The following is a 23791-nucleotide window of genomic DNA, read 5'->3' on the forward strand; positions in this document are numbered from 1 at the left end:
GCGGGGGGTCGGGTGCCGCACTCCTTCCTCCTGCAGGTTGGATGGTGGTTTCCTTTCGTCCGAGCGATCGTTGTGACGTTTTATTTTTTCTGCTGAAGCGAGTTAAAGGCAGGATCCAGAAATGAGGAAGGTTTTGCTCGTGGAGCCGGTCATTTTCGTCTACATATTCGCGAGTTCCCTGACGAGCCCGGTGATGCAGCAGTTCATTTACCGAAAGCTGTGGGAAGAGGAGTACAACTCCACCGCCATCAGCAGCGACAACAGCAGTCACTGTGAGCGAAACAAGAGCAGCCCAACTTATGTCATGCAGAAGGTAAGAGCAAGGAAAAAAAGCAACTGGAAATACAGGCGATAAAACCTTCAGCCTGTAGGTACTGGGCAACATAGCCTCCCTCTCTATTACCTTATTTAACCTTTTATAGGTAGAAAATGCAATAGTTTCCTAAAGCGCTGTCACTTTGCTGCCTGCTTGCTCTAGTGTTGCACTGTACACAGTTGTCATACTTTCAGGACAATGAGAGGCTGAAAGAGGCTGGGAAGGAAGATCCCAGAGAAGAGAAGTCTGTGGGGGTATAAGGTGTGTAAGAGAGAAGTTTTGTAATAAGGGTGGTGAGGCACTGGCACAGGTTGCCCAGAGTTCTGGTGGGTGGAGCCCCATCCATGGAGACATTCAGGGTTAGAGATGAGGCTGTGAGCTCCTGATCTAGCTCTCAGTGGCCCTGTTCACTGCAGAGAATTGGATTAGATGGCCTTTAAGGGTCCCTTCCAACTCAAACAGTTCTATGCTTTTATGAATTTTCTCCAGGAGGACACTGAGATAAATTCATCCTCTAATCTTTTAATCATCGTTTACTGGTTGAAAATCATCTTGGATTGGGCCCAAGTTGACATTGGCATCCCATAACAAAGGGTGCTGCTGCAGGCTCTCCTTCCGTGTGTTTATGCACTATCAGTGATGTCTGTGGAGTGCTCTTTGTATATACAGTTTGACAGTTGTCCCATATATATATAAAACATCAGATCTACCAATCACAGAACAGTGCTCATCTACCTTGTTGAAATACAAAGATGGCATGATGATCCATGGCGGGTACCATTTGTTACACTTTTTCATGGTATGTTGGGTAGCTAGGTGCTCACTGAAACCTCTGCAGTGGTACTTCAGAGCAGTTTTAATGCTACACATTAGCAGAACTGATGTGGGGTGTCAACAGAAGAGTTGAACATACTCAATTTTTGCTTTCAGAGAATCATGGAGTTATTAAGTTGGAAAAGGCCACTAAGGTCATCTAGCCTAACCATTAACCCATCACCACCATGCCCACTGGCCATGTTCCTAAGTGGCAGATCCTTGAGCACCTCCAGGAGCTGTGACTCCACCACCTCCCTACTGTCTCTTTCCACTCTGTTCCCACTGTTTCCCAAGTGTGTTGTATCTAGCAGTTCTTACAGTTAGAGGTTGCACTTTGGATTAGATCAGAGTGCTGGTTCAACAGAAGGGTCATCTTTTTTTTTTAGTTTGTAACTGTTTTTCTGAAGCAGTGAATTCCTCTAACATACTTTGTAGTCACATGATTGCAGTATCTAACATGGGGATGTCAATAAGAATATAGGTTCAGGAAAATCATCCTCGATAACAGCAACTGAAGCTTGGATTGGGTTAAGTGGAACCTGACTCTACATGGTAAAGTGGGAAAAGTAGATGCCTGGACTGTAAATTACACAGAAAATGGGGTTTAGTTACGCAGAAAATGAAGTTAATGGAAGCTAACTGCTGGTATTCCTTGATGCTGCAGTAAAACAGGTGGCACTTGAAGATTTTGTTCACATCCAAGATTGGAATCTGTGACAAGCTGCTTATGTGAAGAACTGAACATTGGAGCATGTCAACCTCATTTGTCATACATAAAATGAAATCTTTAATGGCTTGTGCTTCTGTTGAAAATAAGAAATGTTCAGAATTTTTAGCATGAAGTAGGTTCTTCTTCATAGAGCAGGAGAAGGAAGAATTTGAATTAAGAGGTAAATAGAATTGTAGTCCAGAATACATTCTGGGCTGCCCAGACAGCAAAGGAAGGTAATATATGCCATTCATTGGAACTGATCTGGAGATCACAGCCAATTATTGTTACGAATATGCTTGTGTGTTCCTCCTCCAAAGCCTTTTTTTTTTTTTATCATTAGCTCCTCGTTTGTAACTGTGGGCATTTTATCGTACAGTGTCATATGTCAATGGAAAAGACAACTATTAGAATTAAATGTGGTGCTTGGTAGTTCCAGTCACAGAGTCCATCAGAAAACTTGCATTTCACAAACATTTCTGTACTTTGCATTTGCTAGAAACCCGCCAAATACAACTTAATCTTCCAATTGTGACCACATATACTCCAAGATTTAACACTTGATGTATGTTTTGGCAAAAGGCTGAAGCAGAGTGCTGAAATTTACACAGCAGCACTGATAGAGGTGACAGTGGATTTGCAAGCTACAGGATTTTTGACATAAAGGAAGCCAACTGTGTTTCCCATATACAGAAGCTTTGATATTTGAGAGTAGGAGTCCTTCAAGACGTTATCTGAGTCATGGCCAATAAAAGTTGTTTCCCTTTCTTGACAAAGTTCCATTCCCTCCGTTTTGGTGGTAGCACACAGGGCATGAATTATTGAACACTCATGCTGTTGTCTGTCTGTCTAGCCCGTATTTTTGTACCATGCTCGTTCCCATCGTATATGGATGTAGAACTAAAAATCACCTATTAATTTCAGCGGTGTCTGTGCAGAGCTGTAACCCCGTGTATGATGAAAAGAGTAGATCCAGTAACAGAGTCCCAGGCCCTTTTCTGATGATAGAAGTAGATGTTTGGGATTTTCCAAGGTCACTCTGAGTTATATACATAGGTACAGTAAATTGTACTGTCAGGGGTGTTTGGTGTCAACTTTTGGAGGAAAACCTCTTTTATAGGTTGATTTAGTGTAAGTCCTTCCGGGGATGGAGAGGCTTCTTACTGATCTCATTTATTTCAAATTGAAATGTAAAAAGAAACTGAAGACAAAATCACTTGAGGTCTAGAAAAAAAAATGAAATAGACTGTCATTCAAAATGGATAGTCTGGGCAGCATGTGGATTAATTATTTCCTTGGATTTGCATTTAGTATAGCAATTTTATGATAAATAAAAAAGAATTTCAAAGTAACTCAAATACATGCTGGCGCATTCTGATCCCTGGCTTGAATAATCCTTTTTGTAGCTCAGGAAGAGCTATGTTATTAATTAAAAATTGTTTATCGTTCAGGGCACATGCATTTGTCACTCAGTAATATTTGTAATTTTGTGAGCCTGTTTGTCGTATGTTCTACATTGTAGCCTCAGGCAAAAGACTTCCCTCTTAATTTGATCCGTATGCGTGTGAATCATTTCTTCAGTGTCATTCTTTCAATTTTGTAATCTGTGTTTTTGAGCATTACTTCTGTCCAGCTTAAACATTTGTCTCAGAGTAGAGCAAATTCACAGATTATTTTTGAGCGTGTGTAGTTATACTGATCTTTGTAGCTACATGATTAAAAAGCAGCTGAGGGTTTGACCAGTTGTCTTCTGTATCCATTTCTGCTAAGTTTATAACAACACAAAGGGAGCTTTCACTCTAAATTGAGTTTTTCTGTATTTCTTTAGTTGTCTGGTCAGTAGGCAGCAGGTCATTTGTGGCAGTAGGGTTACAGTCATTTGGGGTGTCATAGAACCATATCATAGAATCACAGAATGGGGCAGGTTGGAAGGGACCTCAAGGATCATGAATCTCCACCCCCCCTGCCACATGCAGGGCCATCAACTTCTCCATTTAATGCTAGATCAGGCTGCCCAGGGCCCCATCCAATCTGGCCTTGAACACCTCCAGGGACGGGGCATCCACAACCTCTCTGGGCAGCCTGTTCCAGCGTCTCACCACTCTCATAGGAAAGAACGTCCTCCTGACATCCAACCTGAATCTTCCCTCCTTCAACTTAAAACTGTTTCCTCTTGTCCTGCTGTTATCTACCCTTTCAAAAAGTTGACTCCTCTCCCCTCCTGTTTATAGGCTCCCTTTAGGCACTGGAAAAGAATCTGGATTTAGAGTCACATTCCTTATGTTGTACACCTGCTTCCAAAACAATGAGACACAAACCTTTGCTGGTTTCTTCCAAGTTCATACATCTGTGTATTTCAGCAGTAACTGCATTGAATATTTAATGCAGACTGAGAACATAAATACGTAGTAATATTTAGTTTGATTTCCAGTGTACTACCTATGTACTTTTCTATGGAGGTCATTGACTTAGAACCTGACACTTGTAAAGAAGCAACGCCTACAACAGGCGTTATAAATGGCAGAAATAGCACAGCCTGTTGCAGAAAGGTGTTTTCAGACTCTATAAATGCAGCCACTACCTACCCTGGAGTTGCTTGTGCTTTGTTTGCTGAGCCTGTTTGTCTGCGGGCTGACTGGCTTCCTTTCCCATTGGCGCTGTCTTTTCAGAGCAAATAATTTCCCATCCCTTGCCAGTCTTGCTGCCATTCTCCTCTCACATTAAATCCTTTCCTACAGCTTTATGCTCCAGGTTGCCTGGCTTCCTGCTGCACTGCCGTACCCATAGACAGGGCTGCTGCCCAGCTCTGTGTGATGCCTCAGGGATCTGATTTCAGAGTTACACTCTATGTCTGAAAATCTATTTTGTGAGAAGATCCTGTAGGAAGGGTTTGTGTGAATGCAGTTACCACCTTGTCTGCTGCTGCTCTTTTGTCTGGACAGGTTGTTCTCTTTGAAAGGGCTGCTGGGACTGCTGTTTCTTCAGTCTGTATAAATCTATTAAAAGCTAGATCCAAATCAGCTCGCTGCACGCCACCGCTTAGCAGCCAGCTTCATAAATGTGCAAAATATTTTTTCCTATTAACTTTTGAGTTCTTTTCTTTACAACCATTAATATCCTATTAACTATAAACTATTTGATTTTTAAACTTCTTTTTAAAAGAACCAAGACATTTTTTCCCGTAGTGGTTGTTTACAGCATAGCTACTGTTCCTTATGAGAATACCTGCTGTGGCAGGTATCAGCAGATATATCACTGATTTGGACAGTTTCTGAACCCAGAACTTGCCAGTAAGGAGAGTTAATTTGCATTCTGTACACATGGGTCAATATAATTTTTAATACCATTTCACATTTGTGTGCTGCTACTATCCATAACACTGCACACTGGGATGTCAGCAGCAAACGCTGTTTATTCACTTGCAGAATGTGCTGGTCAGTGAATTGCTTCTTTGTGACCCTCCCATCAGGATTATTTAGGGAGAAAAGAAAGATCTGTGAGTAGAGAGCCAGGGCTGTGCTTCTCAATCAAAGATTGTTCTACTAATGATTTCTGAAGGATTAAAATGGGCCCAGTATCCTTTGGCAGTGCCCTGTATTGAAGGAGGTGCCTAGAGTGCAAACACCAGCTCTTGTAAATGAACATAGCAAAGAATTGTTATTTTGTCTTCATTGAAACTGCTCTGTCAAGAGTACTTGTGAGAGCATATCTTAAGAAATAAGTTCTGGTTCTGGGGTCTAATGCAACAAGGGATGTTTGAGAGATACTGGAAATAGAATTACAAAAGCGTGTCTTTGAAAATGCAATTTCTTTGTATTATTATCTGATATAATGTATATATTATGATATATGATACTGTACTGTATTTGATTACAGTATAATACAGTATTATATGAGATCATATAATCTTGGAAGATGATATTGTATATTTTGCAATAATATATTTTATAGTATGTAAACAAATACTGTTTTATGCTAAATGTTATGCTGAATGCTTATTATGGCATAATTATATAAAGTGCATTATTATATATCATTTATATACATATATATATCTTTTTTTTTACAATATATTATGGTGTTTACCATTATTTCTGATTTTCTCTTTGCAGGGTGTTCAAGAAAAGACTTCTCTTTTTAACATGCAGCTGGACTTAACAGGGGCAGTTCCCAGCCTGATAGTTGCTTTTATCATTGTAGCTAATGGGGATCACCAGGGACGAAAAAAGTCTTTGGTTTTACCATCAACTGGAGCTTTGATTGCAGATATTTTCTTCACTATAATATCATACTTCTCCTTGCCAATCTCTGTCCTGTTTTTGGTTACATTTATTTCGGGACTGTTTGGGAGTATGGCAACTTTCCTTGGAGGAGGCTTTGCTTATATAGCAGATCAGTGTCATGATGAGAAACAGAAAACAACACGAATAGCTGTGGTTGATTTAATTTATGGAGTTGTATCTGGATTGGCAGGACTGTCTTCTGGATATTTTTTAAGAGAAATGGGCTTTACATGGACATTTGTGACAGCATCTCTACTTCATGTTGTTAACATTATTTATATTGTTTTTTTTCTGGAAGACACAGTGCACATATCCGAATTCCAGCAACAGGCACCATTATCTTATAAAGAACATCTAAAAGAAACATTTTCTGGAGTGTACATGCTTTTTAAAACTGCCCCTTCTAAAAAGAGAATTTTAATCATTGTGTTACTTTTTATATTTATGACTTACTTATTTACTATGTTTGGGGGGAGTTCCCTTTTTACACTGTATGAACTGGATGAGCCACTGTGCTGGACTGAAGTGTACATTGGATACGGAGCAGCTGCGTTCACTTCTGTCTCTCTGACCAGTTTTTTGGGAGTTTACTTATTTTCTAAGTTTCTCAAAGACATTTACATTGTGTTTATCGGGATATTTTCTTACATTGGAGGAATTGTCATGGCTGCCTTTGCCAAAACAACCTTGCTCATGTTTTTAGGTGAGTTCAAAGTCAATTCTCAACAATATAAAGAAAATTCATATGTGTTATTTATAGTGATTGGTGGTGGTGGTAGATATTAGTGCACCACACTGAAGAGGTAAAATACACAAGGTTGAGTCATACTGATTCGGGTTTAATTAAAAGATGAATAGTATGGAGAGGGAATGAATTTACTTGGCTTATGTTGGCTTATGATTTGTTTTTATTGCTATTCAGATGTAGTGGATTTAGGGGATTCCTCTGTGCTTGGATACTAATGTTTCAATGCACACCTGGTTTGATTGATTGATTGATTGCCTTTTACAATTTGGAAACTGAGCACTCAAAAATACATGTCCAGTTCATTTGCAATGTGTCTGTAAAATCTGGGATTTCTATTCATGTCTCAGTATTGATTCATTGCTTTACAGTAAGAGTGCCATCTTTATTCTGCATTATGCCTGTTCCTGTTCTCCGATCCATGCTGTCAAAAGTGGTTCTCCCCAGTGAGCAGGGTGAGTGGAATTTGTTTTTCAAAAATGCTATGATGTTGTATTTCAGAAGAGAGACACACCAAGGTCACCTTTAAACAAACAGATACATATTGGTATTTTCAGACTGCTTGCTGGATGAATTTGGAGGTTTTCCAACCTTGGTGATTCTATGATTCTACTGCAAGTTTCAACTTTGAAAGAATTTATTGCTCTAAAAAGTAAGATTATGGAGAATATGAAGGAGAAAAATGCTCAATACATATATAGATCACAGAATCATAGAATGGCATGGTTTGGAAGGAACCTCAAGGATCATCAAATTCCAACCCCCTGCTGTAGACAGGGTTGCCAGCTGCTAAGTCAAGCTCTAGATCAGGTTGCCCAGGGCCCCCTTAGATTTTCAGGGATGGGAGACCTGCAACATCTCTGGGCAGTCTGTTCCAGCATCTCACCACCCTATCTGTGGAAAAGTTCCTTGTAGTATCTAATGTAAATCTCCCCTTCTTTAACTTAAAACCATTCCCTCTTGTCCTATCACTATCTACCTGTGCAAAAAAATGCATTTATCTCCTGTTTGTGGTCTGCCTTTAAGTCCTGGAAGACCATAATGAGATCTTCCCAGAGCTTTCTCTTCTTCAGACTGAACAAGCCCAGCTTCCTCATCCTGTCTTCATAGGAGAGGCATTCCATCCCTCCGATCATCCTCATGGTTCTCTTCTGGACTCTTTCCAAATGCTCCTCATCCTTCCTGAATTGAGGGTCCTGGACCTGGACACATTAGAGTCCAGGTGGGCCTAGAGATGTGGCCTTGTGAAGTCAGAATAGAGGGGGACAATCTCCCTGCTGGCCACTCCTCTGTTGATGCAGCCACGATACTGTTGACCTTCTGGGCTGCAAGCACACACTGCTGGCTCATGTTTTTAATCTATCAGGACCCCTGTGTCCTTCTCAGCAGAGCTGCTTTCAAGGATTTCTTCTCTCAGTCTGTATACTTATCTGAGATTACTAACTGCAACACTTTGCACCTGGCTTTGTTAAACCTCATTAGGTTTACACAGTCCCACCTTTCAAGTTTATCAAGGTCTTTCTGGATGGCATCCCTTCCTTCTCCTATATCAGCTACACTGCTCCGCTTGGTGTCATCAGCAAACTTGCTGATGATGTACTCAATCCCATCATCTGTCACTGATGTTAAGGAGTACTGGTTCCAAGATGGGCCGCTGGGGGACACCTCTCATCACTGGCCTCCCCCTGAACACACAACCACTGACCACAACCCTCTGGTTGTGACCTTCCAACTGATTCCTTATCTACCAAATAGTCCACCCTTTGAACCCACGTCTGTCCAATTTAGATGTAAGAGTGCGGTGGGGGACCGTGTCAAAGTCCTTACACAAGTCCAGGCAGATGGCATCAGTTGCATTTCCTTTGTCCACCACTTCATCACAGAAGGCCACCAGTTTGATCAGACGTGCCCTTCCCTTGGTGAAGCCATGCTGGTTGTCTCCAATTACCCTCTTGTCCCTCAGGTGCATTAACATCTCTTCCAGGAGGATCTGCTCTGTGATCTTCCCAGGCACAGAGGTGAGGCTCACTGGCCTGTTGTTCCACAGATCTTCCTTTCTCCCTTTCTTAAAAATGTGATGTTTCTCTTTTTCCTTCCGAGGACTTCATCTGTCAGCCATGACTTTTCAAACACATGGAGAGCAGCTTGGCAACCACATCAGCCAGCCCTGGGATGCAGATGCATTATTACAGTTCCTTTTGTAAATGTGACGTGTAGAACAGCTTCTACATTCACAAGATTTTGATGGAGAAAATAAACGCTTGTTGTTTCATCGGTGTCACACTTTATAACTTAGAAAGATAAGCATTAAGTGGTCAGCCTTCAGTACACTTAAAAACAAAGGCTTGGATGCTGAGCAATGTACCAGCTTTCACAAATACCCATGACCACTTAAAGGTGTCTCAAGGGCTGTAACATACTACTTCTAGAAGTGCTTTCTTTAATGGAACATGTTTCACAGGAACATGTGAGGCCTCAAAATGTGTCTCTAGTGTCTCATATTTTGCTGCAGCCAGATTTTGAGGAGCACATATTGTCTAGAAGCATTCTTGTGAGTTGGTTTTAATTTTAAAAAGTACACATCTTTAGACACTGAAACAAAGATCTCTTTGTACTGTTACTATGCTAACAAATGCTTCTGGTTTTGTTTCTTGGCGTTCTTTGTGGCATTGGATACTTGAGTAGTTTGCTGCAGAATCAGGTTGCCTCTTGCCATCCTTTTCTGCTTACCTATTGTGATTTTGCTTATAGTCTGATGAATATGGATGCAGCTTGGGAAAATGTGTCCAAAAATATGCAGATGGAATAGGCTGACAACCCAGTGTGTAGAGCAGAGCCAGTGAAAGATTGCTTCTTTCATTTAAAAAATGGGAAGGGTATGGTTATTTGCTAAACCAGCAGTCCTTGTTGCTCTTTGTTGCTAAGAGCCTTTTCCACATGTAAGAATGGAGACTGGAGAAGGAGGAAACAAGAAAGAGGAGACTGAGAATAGAAGGGGGAATTGAAAGGGGTAAAGGATGAAGCTGTGCAGAATGTGATTAGTGAGTATGAACGGCTTGAATTTTGTGTAACAAATAGATCCAATACAGTAGATACGGTGACAGGATAATAGCAAAGAAAAGTAGTTTCCTCTAACAACAACAACAACAACAAAAATTTCATTTAAAAAGTCTTCTGTAGGAGTCCCTGTGGAAGACACTTTCGTAACAAAGATATATGGTACTCAGGAGCTTTTTACTTGCACACTTGCTGAAATATTGCAGATAGATCTTTTGAAACAAGTTTAAAAACTTTGAAAGGGTTATGGTTTTATTTTGTTTTGTAATCCAATCCAATTTGTTATTTTGCAGGTGCCGTGTTTGCTTGTATTGCCTGTTTAGAAGTTTTGACTGGCACTATTTCACTTTCAGTCTTTAATGTTATCTATGCAGCTACTGTTGCATGGTTTTCAGGCTTTAGCTTCCTCTTGTCAGCCAGCCTGTGTCTAATTCCACTGGGCGTACTGTGGTAAGTACATATCAGGAAGGTGCTTCTGGGTGCTTTTACTGGTGGTTTCTGTTTTGACATGAATTGAAGCTGGGTGGTTTAATGCATTCTTAAACTTCAGTGTTTTCTAACTCATTGGATGTATTTTGTGTGTAGCCTTTTCTTTGTTTTTCATCCAATTTAGGAACTAGTTATATATAGCAAACCTATGGCAGATACTCTGAGGCTTGTCAGCAGGGAACTGCTTGGAGTACGGCAGAGCTGAGACTGGGGAATATAGCAGTGATAGGAGTTTTCCAGTGGGGGACAAGACAGAAGGCAGGGAGCCCAGGCTGTGGAGTTTTAGTTTTAGTTTGGTTCAGTGCTGCATGGTAGAGAAAGTTCCTGTTAAAACATTCTCTCATGAGCAAAAGCTAACAAATATTAATTACGAAATCACTCCATCCTGCAATCAAAACCACTGTTGATCATCATAATAAATTTTGGAAAGCTGCTTTTCTTCCATCATTAGTTTCTCAGATGTCCCATCCTTTGAATAACTGCTCTCCAAAGCCTTCCGTTTGTCACACAGCATTACTGTTTGAGAGATGATGAAATGTTAGTAGTTCCAGTCTGTAATCAGTCTGCCTGCTAAGATAGTATTTTTCACACACAGCAGAAATGATATTGCCTAACTTGTCTAATAAGGGACAAATACTATCATTGGTTTTGTTTATTAAGATACGTCCAGGGCTTTGTGCTGTGGGAGATAGCTGTAATAGAACTATCAGGTTTGTTTTTACTGCTGAATCGTCACGCTATACTCAGCTAACGCTATCTGTCTTATCTGTGTCTTGCAGCTGGCTTCTGTGCACAAGCTGGAATGAAGAGGACTTGGCTCTGCTTGTACCTGAAGAAGTATCCAGCATAGACAGCGTTGATAGTTGAACAGAGGAGTCACCAACTATTTGGCTTTTCTAATCTGACGTGCTGTGGCAAAGGCCATTGTGTCATACTGAGACCATAGAAATAACTCGTGAGTTGCAGATGAAATCTAAAACTGGCCCTAGAGCACTAAGCACTGAATTGATAGCACTCTACATCCAGTCTTTTTTTAGCACTTGAATGAACCTATCTACTGTACTTAACTATGCAGACAGGCCGGCAATGGAGATTTTAATGCTGTTTTCAGCATGGAGAAAAAAAATAAGGTAGGTTGATTGTCTTTTGCCACTTACCCCATCTCAAATTTGAAAATATAAGCTGTGGATTATGATACATCTTGTGTCAGTCTAAGTGGGAGTACAGAGATAAGCTTATCAGCCCCTTAGCCAGAGGATGTTGGCAATTCTGCTGGAGCCAGTGGAGCTCATGCCAGCTGTGCATGCAGTCCACTGCATACATCTTAAAAGGTCCGTCTTAAGTGTGAAGCCCACAGAACTGTCTAAAATTACTGAACAAAAAGGTACTTCTTTCAGAAAGCAACTGAACGGAAAGCAAGGCTTGTACCTGCTGTAAGACTTACCTCTCTGCAGTTACCAGAGAATGTTTGTGCAAGTTCAATGTATGATGTGTGCAGCTTGCCTGTGTTTTAGTTCTTAAAATGGATTTTCACACTTAGGAAATTTCCAGCCTGTAGAATGTGAAGTTAAGCCTGTCCCTACATTTTGCAGAGGCCATATTGCACATTTATTTTTAAATTATAAATCTTTTATCATTTTTTTCATATATTAGAGACTACCTAAAGACACCTCTATGTTTTGTCCCATGGATATTTCTTGTTTTCCAGTTAAGCTGGCAACATTGAACTTACTTTGAATTTCTAATGAAAGGCTGTAACAGCTTTTTTTTCAGTGGATCTTCAGCTACTTTTTCTATTAATTCTGAAATGAGGTGACCAAATCTGAACTGTGCATCTAAGCATCTTACAATGAATGCAGTGTAATTTATTTGCACTTGAATAACATTTCTAATCTTCAAAGCACTTTACAAACGCTGCTGGGAACTTGCCTCTACAATATATTATCCTCCCTGTTTCAGAGAAACAGAAATCAGCAGAGAAGAGAAGTGACTTGCCCTGGGCCACAGTGCAAATCATGGAGAGCTCTAAACCTAGAAATCAGTTTTCGTGTTGATTCTTCAGCTTTTTCCTTGAGATCTATAGGCAGAAACTAGCCAGAGTATTAGCTTTTGGAATGCATAGCAAAAGTGGGAATAATAAAAAGTGGGAATAAACACCCTGTTAAAGATCACTCCCATGTGTTATTTTAGGAGAGAGTTTTATAGCCAAAATTGTCCTGATCTCTGAAAGGAGAGAGAGGTTATAAGTGACTATCTTCCCCAAAAAAGAGTAGTTAGAAAAATCAAAACGTACCCAGAGACAGATCGTTATTACCAAGAGTACTTCTGCAGAGCTCCTCAGGAGCACTCTGCCAAAAAATATTAGTACATCATGGCAATGCTGTCATGGATCCTTTTTGTTTGAAAGGCAGTTTTGTTTTCATGATATGTGTCTTGACCACTGAGAAGATTGAATGGTCAAGTAAGGTAAAGTGGAGTTGGCACAGTCTGGCAGTCCATAGAATCACACAACCAAAAATGGTTTGAGTTGGAATGGAGCTTCCAGCCCACCCAGCCCACACCTCCCAGCAGCTCAGGCCACCCAGGGCTGCATCCAGCCTGGCCTTGAGTGCCTGCAGGGATGGGGCACCCACAGCTCTCTGGGCAGCCTGAGCCGGTGCCTCACCACTCTGAGAGAAAAGATCACTACTACCCATCACTGGGGAAAAGGACGTGGAAGGACGTGGAGCTCTTGGAGCAGATCCAAAGGAGGGCCTCTAAGATGATCAGAGGGCTGGAGCACCTCTCCTATGAGGAAAGGTTGAGGGAACTGGCTTTGTTTAGCTTGGAGAAGAGATGGCTCTGAGGAGACCTCAGTGTGGCTTTCCAGTACTCGAAGGGAGCATATAAACAGGTGGGGGAACGGCTGTTTACAAGGGCAGATAGTGATAGGACAAGGGAGAATGGTTTTAAACTGAGACAGGAGAGGTTTAAGTTAGACATTAGGAGGAAGTTTTTCACACAGAGGGTGGTGATGCACTGGAACAGGTTGCCCAAGTTGTGGATGGATGCCCCATCCATGGAGGCATTCAAGGCCAGGCTGGATGTGGCTCTGGGCAGCCTGGTCTGGTGGTTGGTGACCCTGAATATGACTGGGGGCTTGAAACTAGATAATCACTGTGGTCCTTTTCAACCCAGGCCATTCTACGATTTTATGAAGACAGTTACGTTTCACCAGGAGAGGAAATGCTAACTAATTTAGATGAGTATTTTGCTTCTGTCCTCATGAACCAAAACTTATGTTGGCAATTAAAGGCCATTTGCTTTTCCTAGCTAGCTTATACACTAGCCAGTAAATAAAACTGTGTAACTCTTCACCCCTGAGGTGCCCAAGTTGCTGCCAACTTGTAGAAGAAGCAAGATAAGTTTTACAGTAATCACTGGGTCCAAAACTTAACTAGTACTTGTAGAGACATTAAGGATACACTGATGTAAGGAGTTTCAGCACAAAGACTGCACTGTCTTCCTTTCCTCTTCATTATTTTTTTATGTGTTTTGTGAAATTAACTATTGCACAGAAAACTGCCTGGAAGTGAAAAAAAAGAGGTATATGGCTTCATTTCTTCAGCGCAGGTAGCAAGGCAGTTCTGCAGCTGCACTCTGCTGGGAATGAGAAGGTGCACGTGCACTTTTGGAATGGCTTTGGTAAGGTTTAATGTTGCTGTACCAAGTATTTGCTGTTTACAAAATATTTCAGGTAGACACAATGTGTGGGATTGCTAAGTTTCAGCCAAAACACATGAAGGGCACGATTTGTGTTTTTAAAGTGCCTAGCATTGAAAACGTTGAGGAAACCAGGTACTAATGTGCTTTATATTCAAGTATGTAACAGTTGATTTATTTGTATGTAAATACAGATTATTTTAACAGAAATTAATTGTGAAATTTGATCTAAATTCTGTGTTGTATTTGTAGTTCTTGACGTGGCTTTTGGCAAACGGCCAACGGGAGGACTGGTAGAGTAACACTTATGCAAACAATATACAGCAGTGATACACTATTGTCTGTTTGTGCAGTCATAGCAAACAAACAGCAGTGCAGGAAGATGTGATTTTGCTTCCCTCCTGTGCTGGGGGACAGGAAGGGATGCTGCCCAGAACATCAGCACCAACAGGAGGTGAGGAACTGCAGAACAGATACACTGCTGTGGGCCAGAGGTCAGTGTAGGAGCTGCAGTGCTGCATGCACTTGGGAGCACCTCCCTCCCATGGCCCAGGCTGAGTCCCAGATGAGCCCTAGCAGCTGGGCGACCCACACACCTCACATAACACGCATCTGCTCAGGCTATACCTGTGGGCTGCTGCTGACAGGGAGAAGGGGCTGGGCCAGAAAGATCAGCTTCCACCTCAACCAATTTAGTAGTAACACTTCCTTTTAATCCCAAAAGCTCTTTGCCTCTGTTTGACTTCCATTACGTTAACAGCACACCACATAAATTCTTGTACATGCTTCATACATACCGTTTGCTTTCCAGCCTGGCTGACTCCTAAAATTAGCATCCTTACAGACACGATGAACAATGCAACTTCCCTGCTCTGAATATGGCCCTGTCCTGAGCCTACCACAACACATGAAATCCAACCTACTTGCTCTGCAACAGCTTGCTCTTGCTTTAGACATATCCACTAAGAAATTTCACTTTTATTGAACATAAGCAGCATTTCCTGCTAATTTAAAGCATAGCAGCTCACAGAAAGAACAGCTACATAGAACATCAAGTAGGTCTATGCTTTCATGTTAAATTTATTAGTCCTTTCATATAACCTCACTGAGGCAACAAATACAACTGAGGGCTTAATTTTTACTTCATTAGAAAACCTCTGATCTCTCCAACTCTTAAAAGGCAATTTTAAGTTTCTTAGAAAAACAACAAAACAACAAATAAGTTATCTCGTCATCTCGGTGTTTTTAATTTGCTGCAACATTTTGCAATAAATATGCATAAGAGCACCATGAAATTTACATGAAGACAGCTAGAAGCTGTGGTGCATATGGGTGAGGTGTTTATGGTAGTTTTAAGCATACTGAAAAGCCCAAGAGATGCTTGTGTTTCTGGGACTGTGAACAGGTTTGTAGCAACATTTCTCATTTCTGCTAACATCATCTATAACAATGCACTTAGCACTTTACCTAAGAGTAATAAAAATCTGCTGGATAAAATAATTCCTGCCTTAGAAGTATTGTTTCACACTCTCTGCAGATGACAAGAGATTGGCCATTTGAACCACAGCCCCTTTTGTTCCATTAGTAAAAACACAGAGGGGGTGGTCACAGACATATGGTGTCTGTCCATCACAAGCAATACAATAAGGACTGGAAAAGTCTGTCTGGTTATTCTTTGGTTGCCTACAGTGCCAAACCACTCCAGCTGCCTTAACAGGAGGGAGGAAATGCATGCAGCAGGATTCCACTGGCAGTGCAGAAATTAAAGATCTTTAAAGTAATGGCAAGAAAAAGTAACAACACTGTGTTGTGGATAAGAGATCCATGATTCACAATTAATTATATTTTGGAATACAACAGCATTTATAGCAAACTTTTATTCAATGCTTAAAAAAGTGTATGGAAGTTTTCACGAACAAAGCATTACTCAATGGAAAACGTCTTTGTTTTCTCCTTAAAAAGTTCTTCTGCAAGAACATCCATTAAATGCATTTACCTACAATAATCACTTTTAAAACGCATGGGTACTTCTTGGATTTCTTGTACACATGTATAGCATTTCCATAACTAAGAGACTTATCCTGAGCAGTGTATGAAGAGACATTATTTAAGCTGTCTGGTTACATGTATATAATTGACAACAAGCACAGAACAATGTATGGACTTTAAACATTTAATATGCCTTTTCACCAAGGAAGGCAAATGATATCTGCATGACTGTTTAACACTGAGTGTCAATTTAGTGATCACATATTTAGATCTGCAGTATAAAGACACACACAAAACATTTTGGAGTACAGTTTGTTACAATAAACCAAGTTTGTATTCCATCATCATGTGGGGCTCACCCATAACTTCACTTTGTGAAGGATCTAGAAAAAAAAAAAGAAGTCAAAAGCATTAGGTTTTTACCAAGCTACAAAGACAATAAGAACTATCAAGATAACCATATTTAATCTTTTTATTTTAATGCTTAGTGCAAAAATTACTCAATTGATTCTTGACAGAACTGCACAGTGCACCTCTATCCAAAGCAATAATCAGATAACCAGTACACCTATAGTGGAACAGTGGTATGAGTGTTTTGTAAGGGGGCAGAAGGGAACTGGTCAAGGAAAACCAAGTAGTTCTACAAAAGCACAACATCCTATAATGGCTGAATGAGATCTGTATCTAATAAAATGCAAGCCTGACCATAGCTTCTCCCATGGGTCCCATACATCTTTCCAGTTCAACTTTTCTTTAGTGTCTAGCACAAGAGGAGTTCATCATTCAGCCCTTCTGCTAGCTGGAACATGCTCGTGTTCTTTTCTCCAACCTACTGCCTTGTTTCACAAAATCCTACGCCCTTAACTATCTTCTGAGATTCCTCCCTTGCCCTAAGTATGGCTCATATTGGCTGCTGTATTGAAAGACTATCCAGGAACACGTGGGAAACACAAACTATACCAATCACTGACAGCATGAACTTCACTTCCATGCAAAAGTTGATGTCAAAAAAAAAGGCTGCAAATGCACCTTGGAAGAAAGGTCCAATACAGCTGTATTGGACTGTTTTTCCTCTCTTAAGTAAGGCATATTAATGACATTGTCCTCTAAGCTTTGTGTCTAATTATAGAACTTATAAAAAAAACTTATGTCTTTGTAACCTCTGCCTTTCAAAATCTGTGAAATTAGTTCAAAAATTTCTGGGGAAACAGACATACAGTGTAAAAGCATAATCTTCAGCTCTTCAAGAAACCCAGCCCAAAACCAAATACAGCCTTACTTAGCATTGCAGATTAAATTCCATACAACTAGCAGCTGAAGCACACCTATTCGTCTTTCCCAGGTGCTTCTTTACCTTTTGGAACTCAATTTTTTATTTCCAGTTTGTGCTTTTAAAGGTCTTATTCTCTAGTGGCAAAGAGCTACACAGTTCCTAAATTTCACTTTTAAATGTTTCTATAATATTCAAAACTATGTATATACCATTAAGAATATCCTCAAAACCGATGCATTCATCATTTCCTCTCAGAGTATCCAGTGCCATGTTTGAGCTGTGAAGAAATGGGAGACGCTGGGCCTGTGAAAGGACAACAAGAGTTAAAGTTTTTGCAAGACTGAAATGGAGATCTTTGAATTTCTGAAGTGTGAGTCACCACCCCTGAATGGATTTAAACACCCTCTGGATGTGGTGCTCGGGGACATCATTTAGGGGTGGGCTGTTAGGGTAGCATGGTTAGGTTGCAGTTGGATTTGACTATTTTTAAGGTCTTTTCCAATCTGAGCTATTCTGTGACTGAGAGAAGTGACAGGCAGTCACCTCTTCCTTTGAAAACGATGACAAAGTAAGAGAACTACCAGTACACATCAATATCAAAACCTACCAAACACCATCATCCTCATCAGTTTGGAGGAGAGCAGCCTTTCACCTGGTTTGTACATTTCACTGCAGTGCAGCTACTAGTTTAAAAAAAAAAGTTGTGCTTTTTTTTCTTCTCTCTTCTGTTCCCATGAAGTTGTGGAGGGTCTACATCTATTTAACTGCTGGTACAACTGTCAGATGTCCCAGTACACAAACTATTCCCTTAAAAACTTTAGAAAGGTATAATTAAACCACAGAGGAGCTTGTATATCTAACATGACACACAAAAGCCAGGAGTAAAGAGTCTTTTAAATCACCATCTTTCTCACCCTCAAATGTTTGTGGAGATACAGTAGTGGGATCTTAGCCCTCACCTGTCTCATTTTCTGCACATCAGTTGGGGAAAAGATTTTTCCTCACAAGAGAGTACAGTTGAGATAAAGGGACATTTTCATATATCCTGTCTCTTGCCTTTCATCTTCAGGACAAGAAATTTCTACCAAGTTTAATGGAACTCACTGTGGTGCAGTAGCACGAGAAGGGAGTGTAAAATTGCTCCCACTTACATGAAGAAACAACTCTTAGTAGCTTGACTATCTTCAACAAGTAAAAAAAATAGTTTACTTGGACCATCAAACTGTGTTTCCTAAGGAACAAAGTCAGCCACGTTCCAATTACTCTCCATCCAGGGGATAAAAGGGAAAAGGAGGCGGCCTCAGCTCCCCAATTAAAAGTTTAAACCTCTGAATTTCCTGTAGACCTTCCCTGATCTTACAAGAACAGCTGTAAAAAAATACTAAGCACATATCAGATTTCCTGCTCCAGGTTTTGCATTACTTCTGTATCTACTCCCACATCAATACCTGCTTCAGAGCCCCAGGCTTTCTTCTCACTACAGCTGCAGATACTCTTTCTTATGAATGCCATATACTACACACAGGAAAGTATTGATTTTTGAATTAATGGGAAAAATAGAAAGCTCGTCCACAGAAAACTTAAGAGTGCTCACCACTTCACCAAGTAGCAAATAAAACAGCAGCAGCTGAAGGCCTTTAGCACATTGACTGCTCTGAAAATTACTAACTGCAACAATTCTTTTTAACAGTTTGGTGAAAACTACTTTTGGAAACCAAGTGGTTGTATTTCAAGACAGAAAGACATCTTTCTGAAACCTTACATTCCCAAAGATGCCCTCATGTGGTTTAAGCAATGGCAGTTAGATAAGACATGCCTACCTGTTTCACTGCTCTGAGTTCCATCTGCAGCTTTAAGGGCGCGTGGAGTCCTTGAATATTTCTCAGCATGGCAAAGTTTGTTTTATCTTGATTTAACTGGAACTATCACAAACAAAAATTGGTTTTATTTTTTAGAAAAAGCAACTTTCAAATACAAGTATGGATGAGATCTGCAATGTCCTACTTAAGTGAAAATGCTAATTAATGTGGTATAAAAAAATCCAGTAATCACAGAATCATAGAATGGTTTGGGTTGGAAGGGACCTCAAGGATCACAAACCTCCAGCCCCTCACCACATGCAGGACCACCAACCTCCAGATTTAATACTAGACCAGGCTGCCCAGGGCCCCATCCAACCTGGCCTTGAACACCTCCAGGGAAAGGGCATCATATGATACCATCATATGCACGTCAAATGTACATGGAAGAGAGTCATGCAGTAACATTTGTTTTATAAAACTGAAATTGAATTTTGCAGGATTTTATTATAAATCAAGCAAAGCAATTTTTTATTTTCTTTTCTTTTTTTTTGACAATGAGGATGTGTAACTCCACCAAGTGGTGTAGTTGTGCACTACTTTGCCACAACCACAGAAAAGGGCAACTAAGTCTGGTTTAACATAAGAACAGAAAGCAGAAAGGCATTGTGAATTTTACTCTTAGCTATTACAGACTACTTGAAAACACTTGAAATATATCTTTTCTCTTCATCATGTATACTATGTATCACTCTAAAAAATAACAAAAAGCTCATAATTTTACAAGCTGTTCTAAAACTGATCAGTAAGACAAAGAAAATCATCTACATAATAGAGGTGGGTTGTTTGTTTGTTTTTTTTTTAAACAAAAAAGTGCTGGCGTGTGACTACTGAAGTATACAACAGACAGTTCTCAATAGTCCTTAAGCTTGAGTCACCTGGCTCCAATTCTGACTTTCCCAGTACTAATTACATGCCTCTAGTGTCAACATAATGTGCTACTGTAAAGCAAAACAAAGAGTACAAGTGTCTTATTTTAAAACCTGTACTCAGTGGTCATAACAGAACGTTGAACCTATAATCCATAAACCACTCTGAAACAGCCCACAGGTGACGACTAAGCTGGACAAGACTACAGTTAGAACAAACTGTATGCATAAAATGTCTAGTTGGGATAACGTAATTTAGAGAAAAACGTTTATGGGTCACAAAAAAAATCTAAAAATGAAGACATATGGCAAATCTAAAGACAAAATAGGAAGATTAGCCTTCCAGAGGTGACAGGCGTGCTGCCAACCTAACTGCAGAGGTTGCACACAGAGCCTTCAGATGGCTACACCTCACTAAGTAAACCCTGAACTGGAGGCCCGCTTACATACTAAGAGTCACAAGTAGAAGCTTAATCGTTAACTAAAGTTGCCAGCAGTGCACAAATAAAACATAAGTGTTGTTACACACTTCTACTTTGCTAAAGGCAAAACCCTCCTCTTGCTGCGCAGAGCAACCCAATGAACCGTAACACTAAATTAAACTCCATAGTAAGAGTGAAAAAGGTGACATTTAACTTTATTAAACTTTACTATACATTATACTTACATTTTTTTCTGACAACTCCAGTGGGTGGCTGGGCACCAACTCATTTTTCACACAAGGAAACCTAGAAATGCAAGGAAAAAAATTAATTTCAAAAAATTAATACATGTATGAAATAAATGCCAGCATTTATTTCATAAAGACTAATACTTGCCCACCATTTTTCGAAAAAGGAACATCAAATATTACCTACTTCTTGAAGGGATGTTTAACAGAAAGTTTAAGTTTGAAAGAACCTGACTAAACACACGGGCATTAGGCTATAGCTTTTAAGATTCACTGCCAAGAACCTTCTTTAAAAAGCAAGCATTTAAAAACAGATTTTCCTCCTACATTAGAAGTTGGACACTAGCTATGGCACAATTTAACACTAAAAAAAGTAAAGCATACCCTCTGCGCAGACCATGACCTTCAAATGATCCAGGAAGTGAAAAATCAGTAATTGGGATACTGTCTTTCAAAAGAGAAGAAGCTCCTCTGGACTCCTGGAACACAAAGTAAGGATTATTATAACAGAACCAGGCCTCTTTCATATGTGCTGTTAGATAAAGTAAATGAAAAATTGCTCCAAGGCTCCTCAAACGACTCTTGTACAAGTCCTTCAGAGTCTCTTTAATTAAACAAAAAGAAAAAAGCATTAAATCAATTATTTCAGAGAGTTTGATGGCTAAAGATATTAACAAAACGTTTTGGGGATGTTGCAATTAACTCTTGTTAGTTTCCACCCTGCACTGCAAGGATGGAAGGGAAGAAAGCAGATCATGCTTGGCTTCAGTACAGACACAGTTAAACAGTTAAGAATCAGTTAAGATCAAATTGATCATGCCCATGGTTTTAGGCACCCATGAAGAGGAGGTGTACTCCAGCATTCTAATATCTTACCTCATGGAAAGAGCAAAGGAGAAATACTAGCTTGTAGCAGCAACTAGAATACCACACCTCACAGATATATTATACGAAGCCACCTTAAACTGAACAACTGATTTAAAGCTAACCTGTCTGATTTTACTGAAGTGATCTCAGCATTATTCATACAAAGCACCTCACCGACACACTGATGTCTCTGGAAAGTGACAGTGATGAGCTGCTCAGTACAGGAGTTCCCTCCAGCAGCAATGTAGGATTAAACAGAAAACATGTGCTCACAACTAAGACCTCCTGTATCGATATGTTGCCATGGTAACAGTCAATAAGCTGGTAGTGATACGAAAAACCTAAAATAGCTGTTATTATGTGCACGCATATGGGCTTGAGGGTGAAAATTCAACATCAGGCAGCAGTGTGAGCTCGCAGCCTGGAAGGCCAACAGTTACAGGAGGGACTGTTGCAAAGCTACTGAATTGTGTTTTGAGCCACAAAGATGCTCAGAGGGCTGGGGCACCTCTCCTTTGAAAAAAGGCTGAGGAAGGCTTGTTCAGCTTACAGAAGAGAAAGCTCTGGGGACACCTCACTGCAACCTTACAGTACTCAAAGGAACCTTACAAACAAGAGAAATATCAACTTCTTACAGGATTTTATAGCGATAGGACATTGGGAATGGATTTCAACTGGAAGAAGGCAGGTTTAGGTTAGATGCTAATAGAAAATCCTTTACTCAAAGGACAGTGAGGCACTGGCACAGGCTGCCCAGAGAAGCTGTGGGTGCTGTATCCCTGGAAACACTCAAGGCCAGGCTAGATGGGGCCATGGGCAGCCTGAGCTGCTGGGTGGTGTTCCTACCCACGGGACAGGGATGGAACCGAGTGGGCTTTGAGATCCCTTTCAACCCAAACTACTCTGGAATTCTATATACATCATCTACCAATCATCACACTCAACAACAATCAGACCTTCCTGAATCCGCTGCGAAGCAAACACATAGAAGAGAGAAATCACCTCGAAGACGAGACGAGAGGAAAGAGCACAGGCAACTAAAACGCAAGGAGGAAGCCACGCGGCGCTGCCGTGAAGTAACCCGGACCCCCGCTTATGCCAGAGCACCGCCAACCCCACGCAGGGGCGAGTCACGGAGCCCGCAAGCCCACCGCCGCGTTCTCTGCACGAAGCTCCCTCGATCTCAGCGCTCCGTGCCTACCGGCGCCGCCGCCCGCAGAGCGGGGCTCGGAGTTGGGCCGCGCCGGATCCCCGTGACTCAGCACGGCCCCTCCGCCCGCCCAACGCCCATCGTTCTGCCGAAGGGCAGAGCCGGCGACTGGGGCGGGAGACAGACCGACCGCTCCCCGCCGCCTTCACGAAAAGAGCGGCAGCAGCGGCAGCAAAACACCGGCTCACCGCCTGCCCGCACTCACCATCCTCACTCCGCGCCCTCAGCCACTTCCGCCTCCTGCTCGTCACTTCCGGTGCTCGGATCCCGGGAGGGGGGCGTGGCCTCACGAAATAGGCGGGGCCTCGAGATGGGGCGGGGCCTCGGGGGAGGAGGTGGAGCCGAGCGGGAGGGCGGTGGCCGCGCTAAGCGGGCGGCTGTTGGTGGCCGCCGTTGGTGGATATCGGCGCGCTCTGTGAGGACGCTGGCTCGTTCCCAGGCCGCAGTGGCTGTTTCTGTGCGGCCATTCAGAGTCCTGTGCCTGTGTTCGGCAAGGTCTGCTTTTCCCGGGGGCTGCCGCTCGCTGAGTCACCCCCGGTGTGCAGGTGTTCCCTTGCATCTGCTGGCAGCTACACAGTGTGGGGAGTTCATAGAATCATAGAATGGCCTGGGTTGAAAAGGACCTCAAAGATCATTGAGTTTCAACCCCCCTGCTGTGTGCAGGGTTGCAAACCACCAGACCAGGCTGCCCACAGCCACATCCAGCCTGGTCCAACCTGTTCCAACACTGCCTTTTCCTGCCACCAAACCCTTTTAGTTCTCTGCGGGCCACAAGTGTGTGCTGGTGGCAAATGTGTCAGTGCTGATGGCCTGCTAGGAGTTCAAGGAGGGACCTCAAAGTAAATGTGGCCTCAGCTGCAATGCTTGCTCCGAGGCAGCGCCGGGTGGGCATGAGGTGTTGGGGCAGCCCTAGGCGCCCTGCTGCTCCATCAGACAC

The 23791-nt window shown here is 41.5% G+C and overlaps 2 protein-coding genes across 3 annotated transcripts; one reads left to right on the forward strand and one right to left on the reverse strand.

The window, feature by feature from the left end:
* Positions 1-6: 6 nt before the first annotated feature.
* SLC46A3 (solute carrier family 46 member 3) lies at positions 7-13215 on the forward strand. 2 transcript variants are annotated; one of them, XM_019612188.1, is made up of 6 exons: positions 7-313; positions 5954-6827; positions 7241-7324; positions 10220-10376; positions 11195-11252; positions 11491-11545. In XM_019612188.1, exons 1-6 carry the CDS (start codon positions 122-124, stop codon positions 11512-11514), a joined length of 1389 nt encoding a protein of 462 aa, XP_019467733.1. In that variant the 5' UTR covers positions 7-121; the 3' UTR covers positions 11515-11545. The 2 variants fall into 2 exon arrangements, with proteins under 2 accessions (XP_019467733.1, XP_003203450.1); XM_003203402.4 differs by having other exon boundaries at positions 11195-13215.
* A 2303-nt stretch (positions 13216-15518) lies between these two features.
* POMP (proteasome maturation protein) lies at positions 15519-23161 on the reverse strand. The gene is made up of 6 exons (XM_003203403.4): positions 23060-23161; positions 21162-21256; positions 20775-20835; positions 19200-19301; positions 17589-17682; positions 15519-16489 (listed from the first exon to the last, which is right to left on the reverse strand). Exons 1-6 carry the CDS (start codon positions 23060-23062, stop codon positions 16422-16424), a joined length of 423 nt encoding a protein of 140 aa, XP_003203451.1. The 5' UTR covers positions 23063-23161; the 3' UTR covers positions 15519-16421.
* Between the last annotated feature and the right edge of the window lie 630 nt (positions 23162-23791).

The sequence above is a fragment of the Meleagris gallopavo genome, chromosome 1, assembly GCF_000146605.3.
Source record: "Meleagris gallopavo isolate NT-WF06-2002-E0010 breed Aviagen turkey brand Nicholas breeding stock chromosome 1, Turkey_5.1, whole genome shotgun sequence".
NCBI classification, from domain to species: domain Eukaryota; kingdom Metazoa; phylum Chordata; class Aves; order Galliformes; family Phasianidae; genus Meleagris; species Meleagris gallopavo.

What these genes read in the sequence shown, in the direction of transcription:
- SLC46A3 (XM_003203402.4), top strand. Translation starts at nt 122, where the DNA reads ATGAGGAAGGTTTTGCTCGTGGAGCCGGTCATTTTCGTCTACATATTC. An exon ending in AACCTTGCTCATGTTTTTAG is followed by an intron (nt 6,828 to 7,240) that starts GTGAGTTCAAAG and finishes ATTGCTTTACAG; the next exon opens with TAAGAGTGCCATCTTTATTC. An exon ending in GGTTCTCCCCAGTGAGCAGG is followed by an intron (nt 7,325 to 10,219) that starts GTGAGTGGAATT and finishes GTTATTTTGCAG; the next exon opens with GTGCCGTGTTTGCTTGTATT.
- POMP (XM_003203403.4), bottom strand. An exon ending in GGTCATGGTCTGCGCAGAGG is followed by an intron (nt 20,836 to 21,161) that starts GTATGCTTTACT and finishes TTGCATTTCTAG; the next exon opens with GTTTCCTTGTGTGAAAAATG. An exon ending in TGGAGTTGTCAGAAAAAAAT is followed by an intron (nt 19,302 to 20,774) that starts GTAAGTATAATG and finishes TGTTTGTGATAG; the next exon opens with TTCCAGTTAAATCAAGATAA.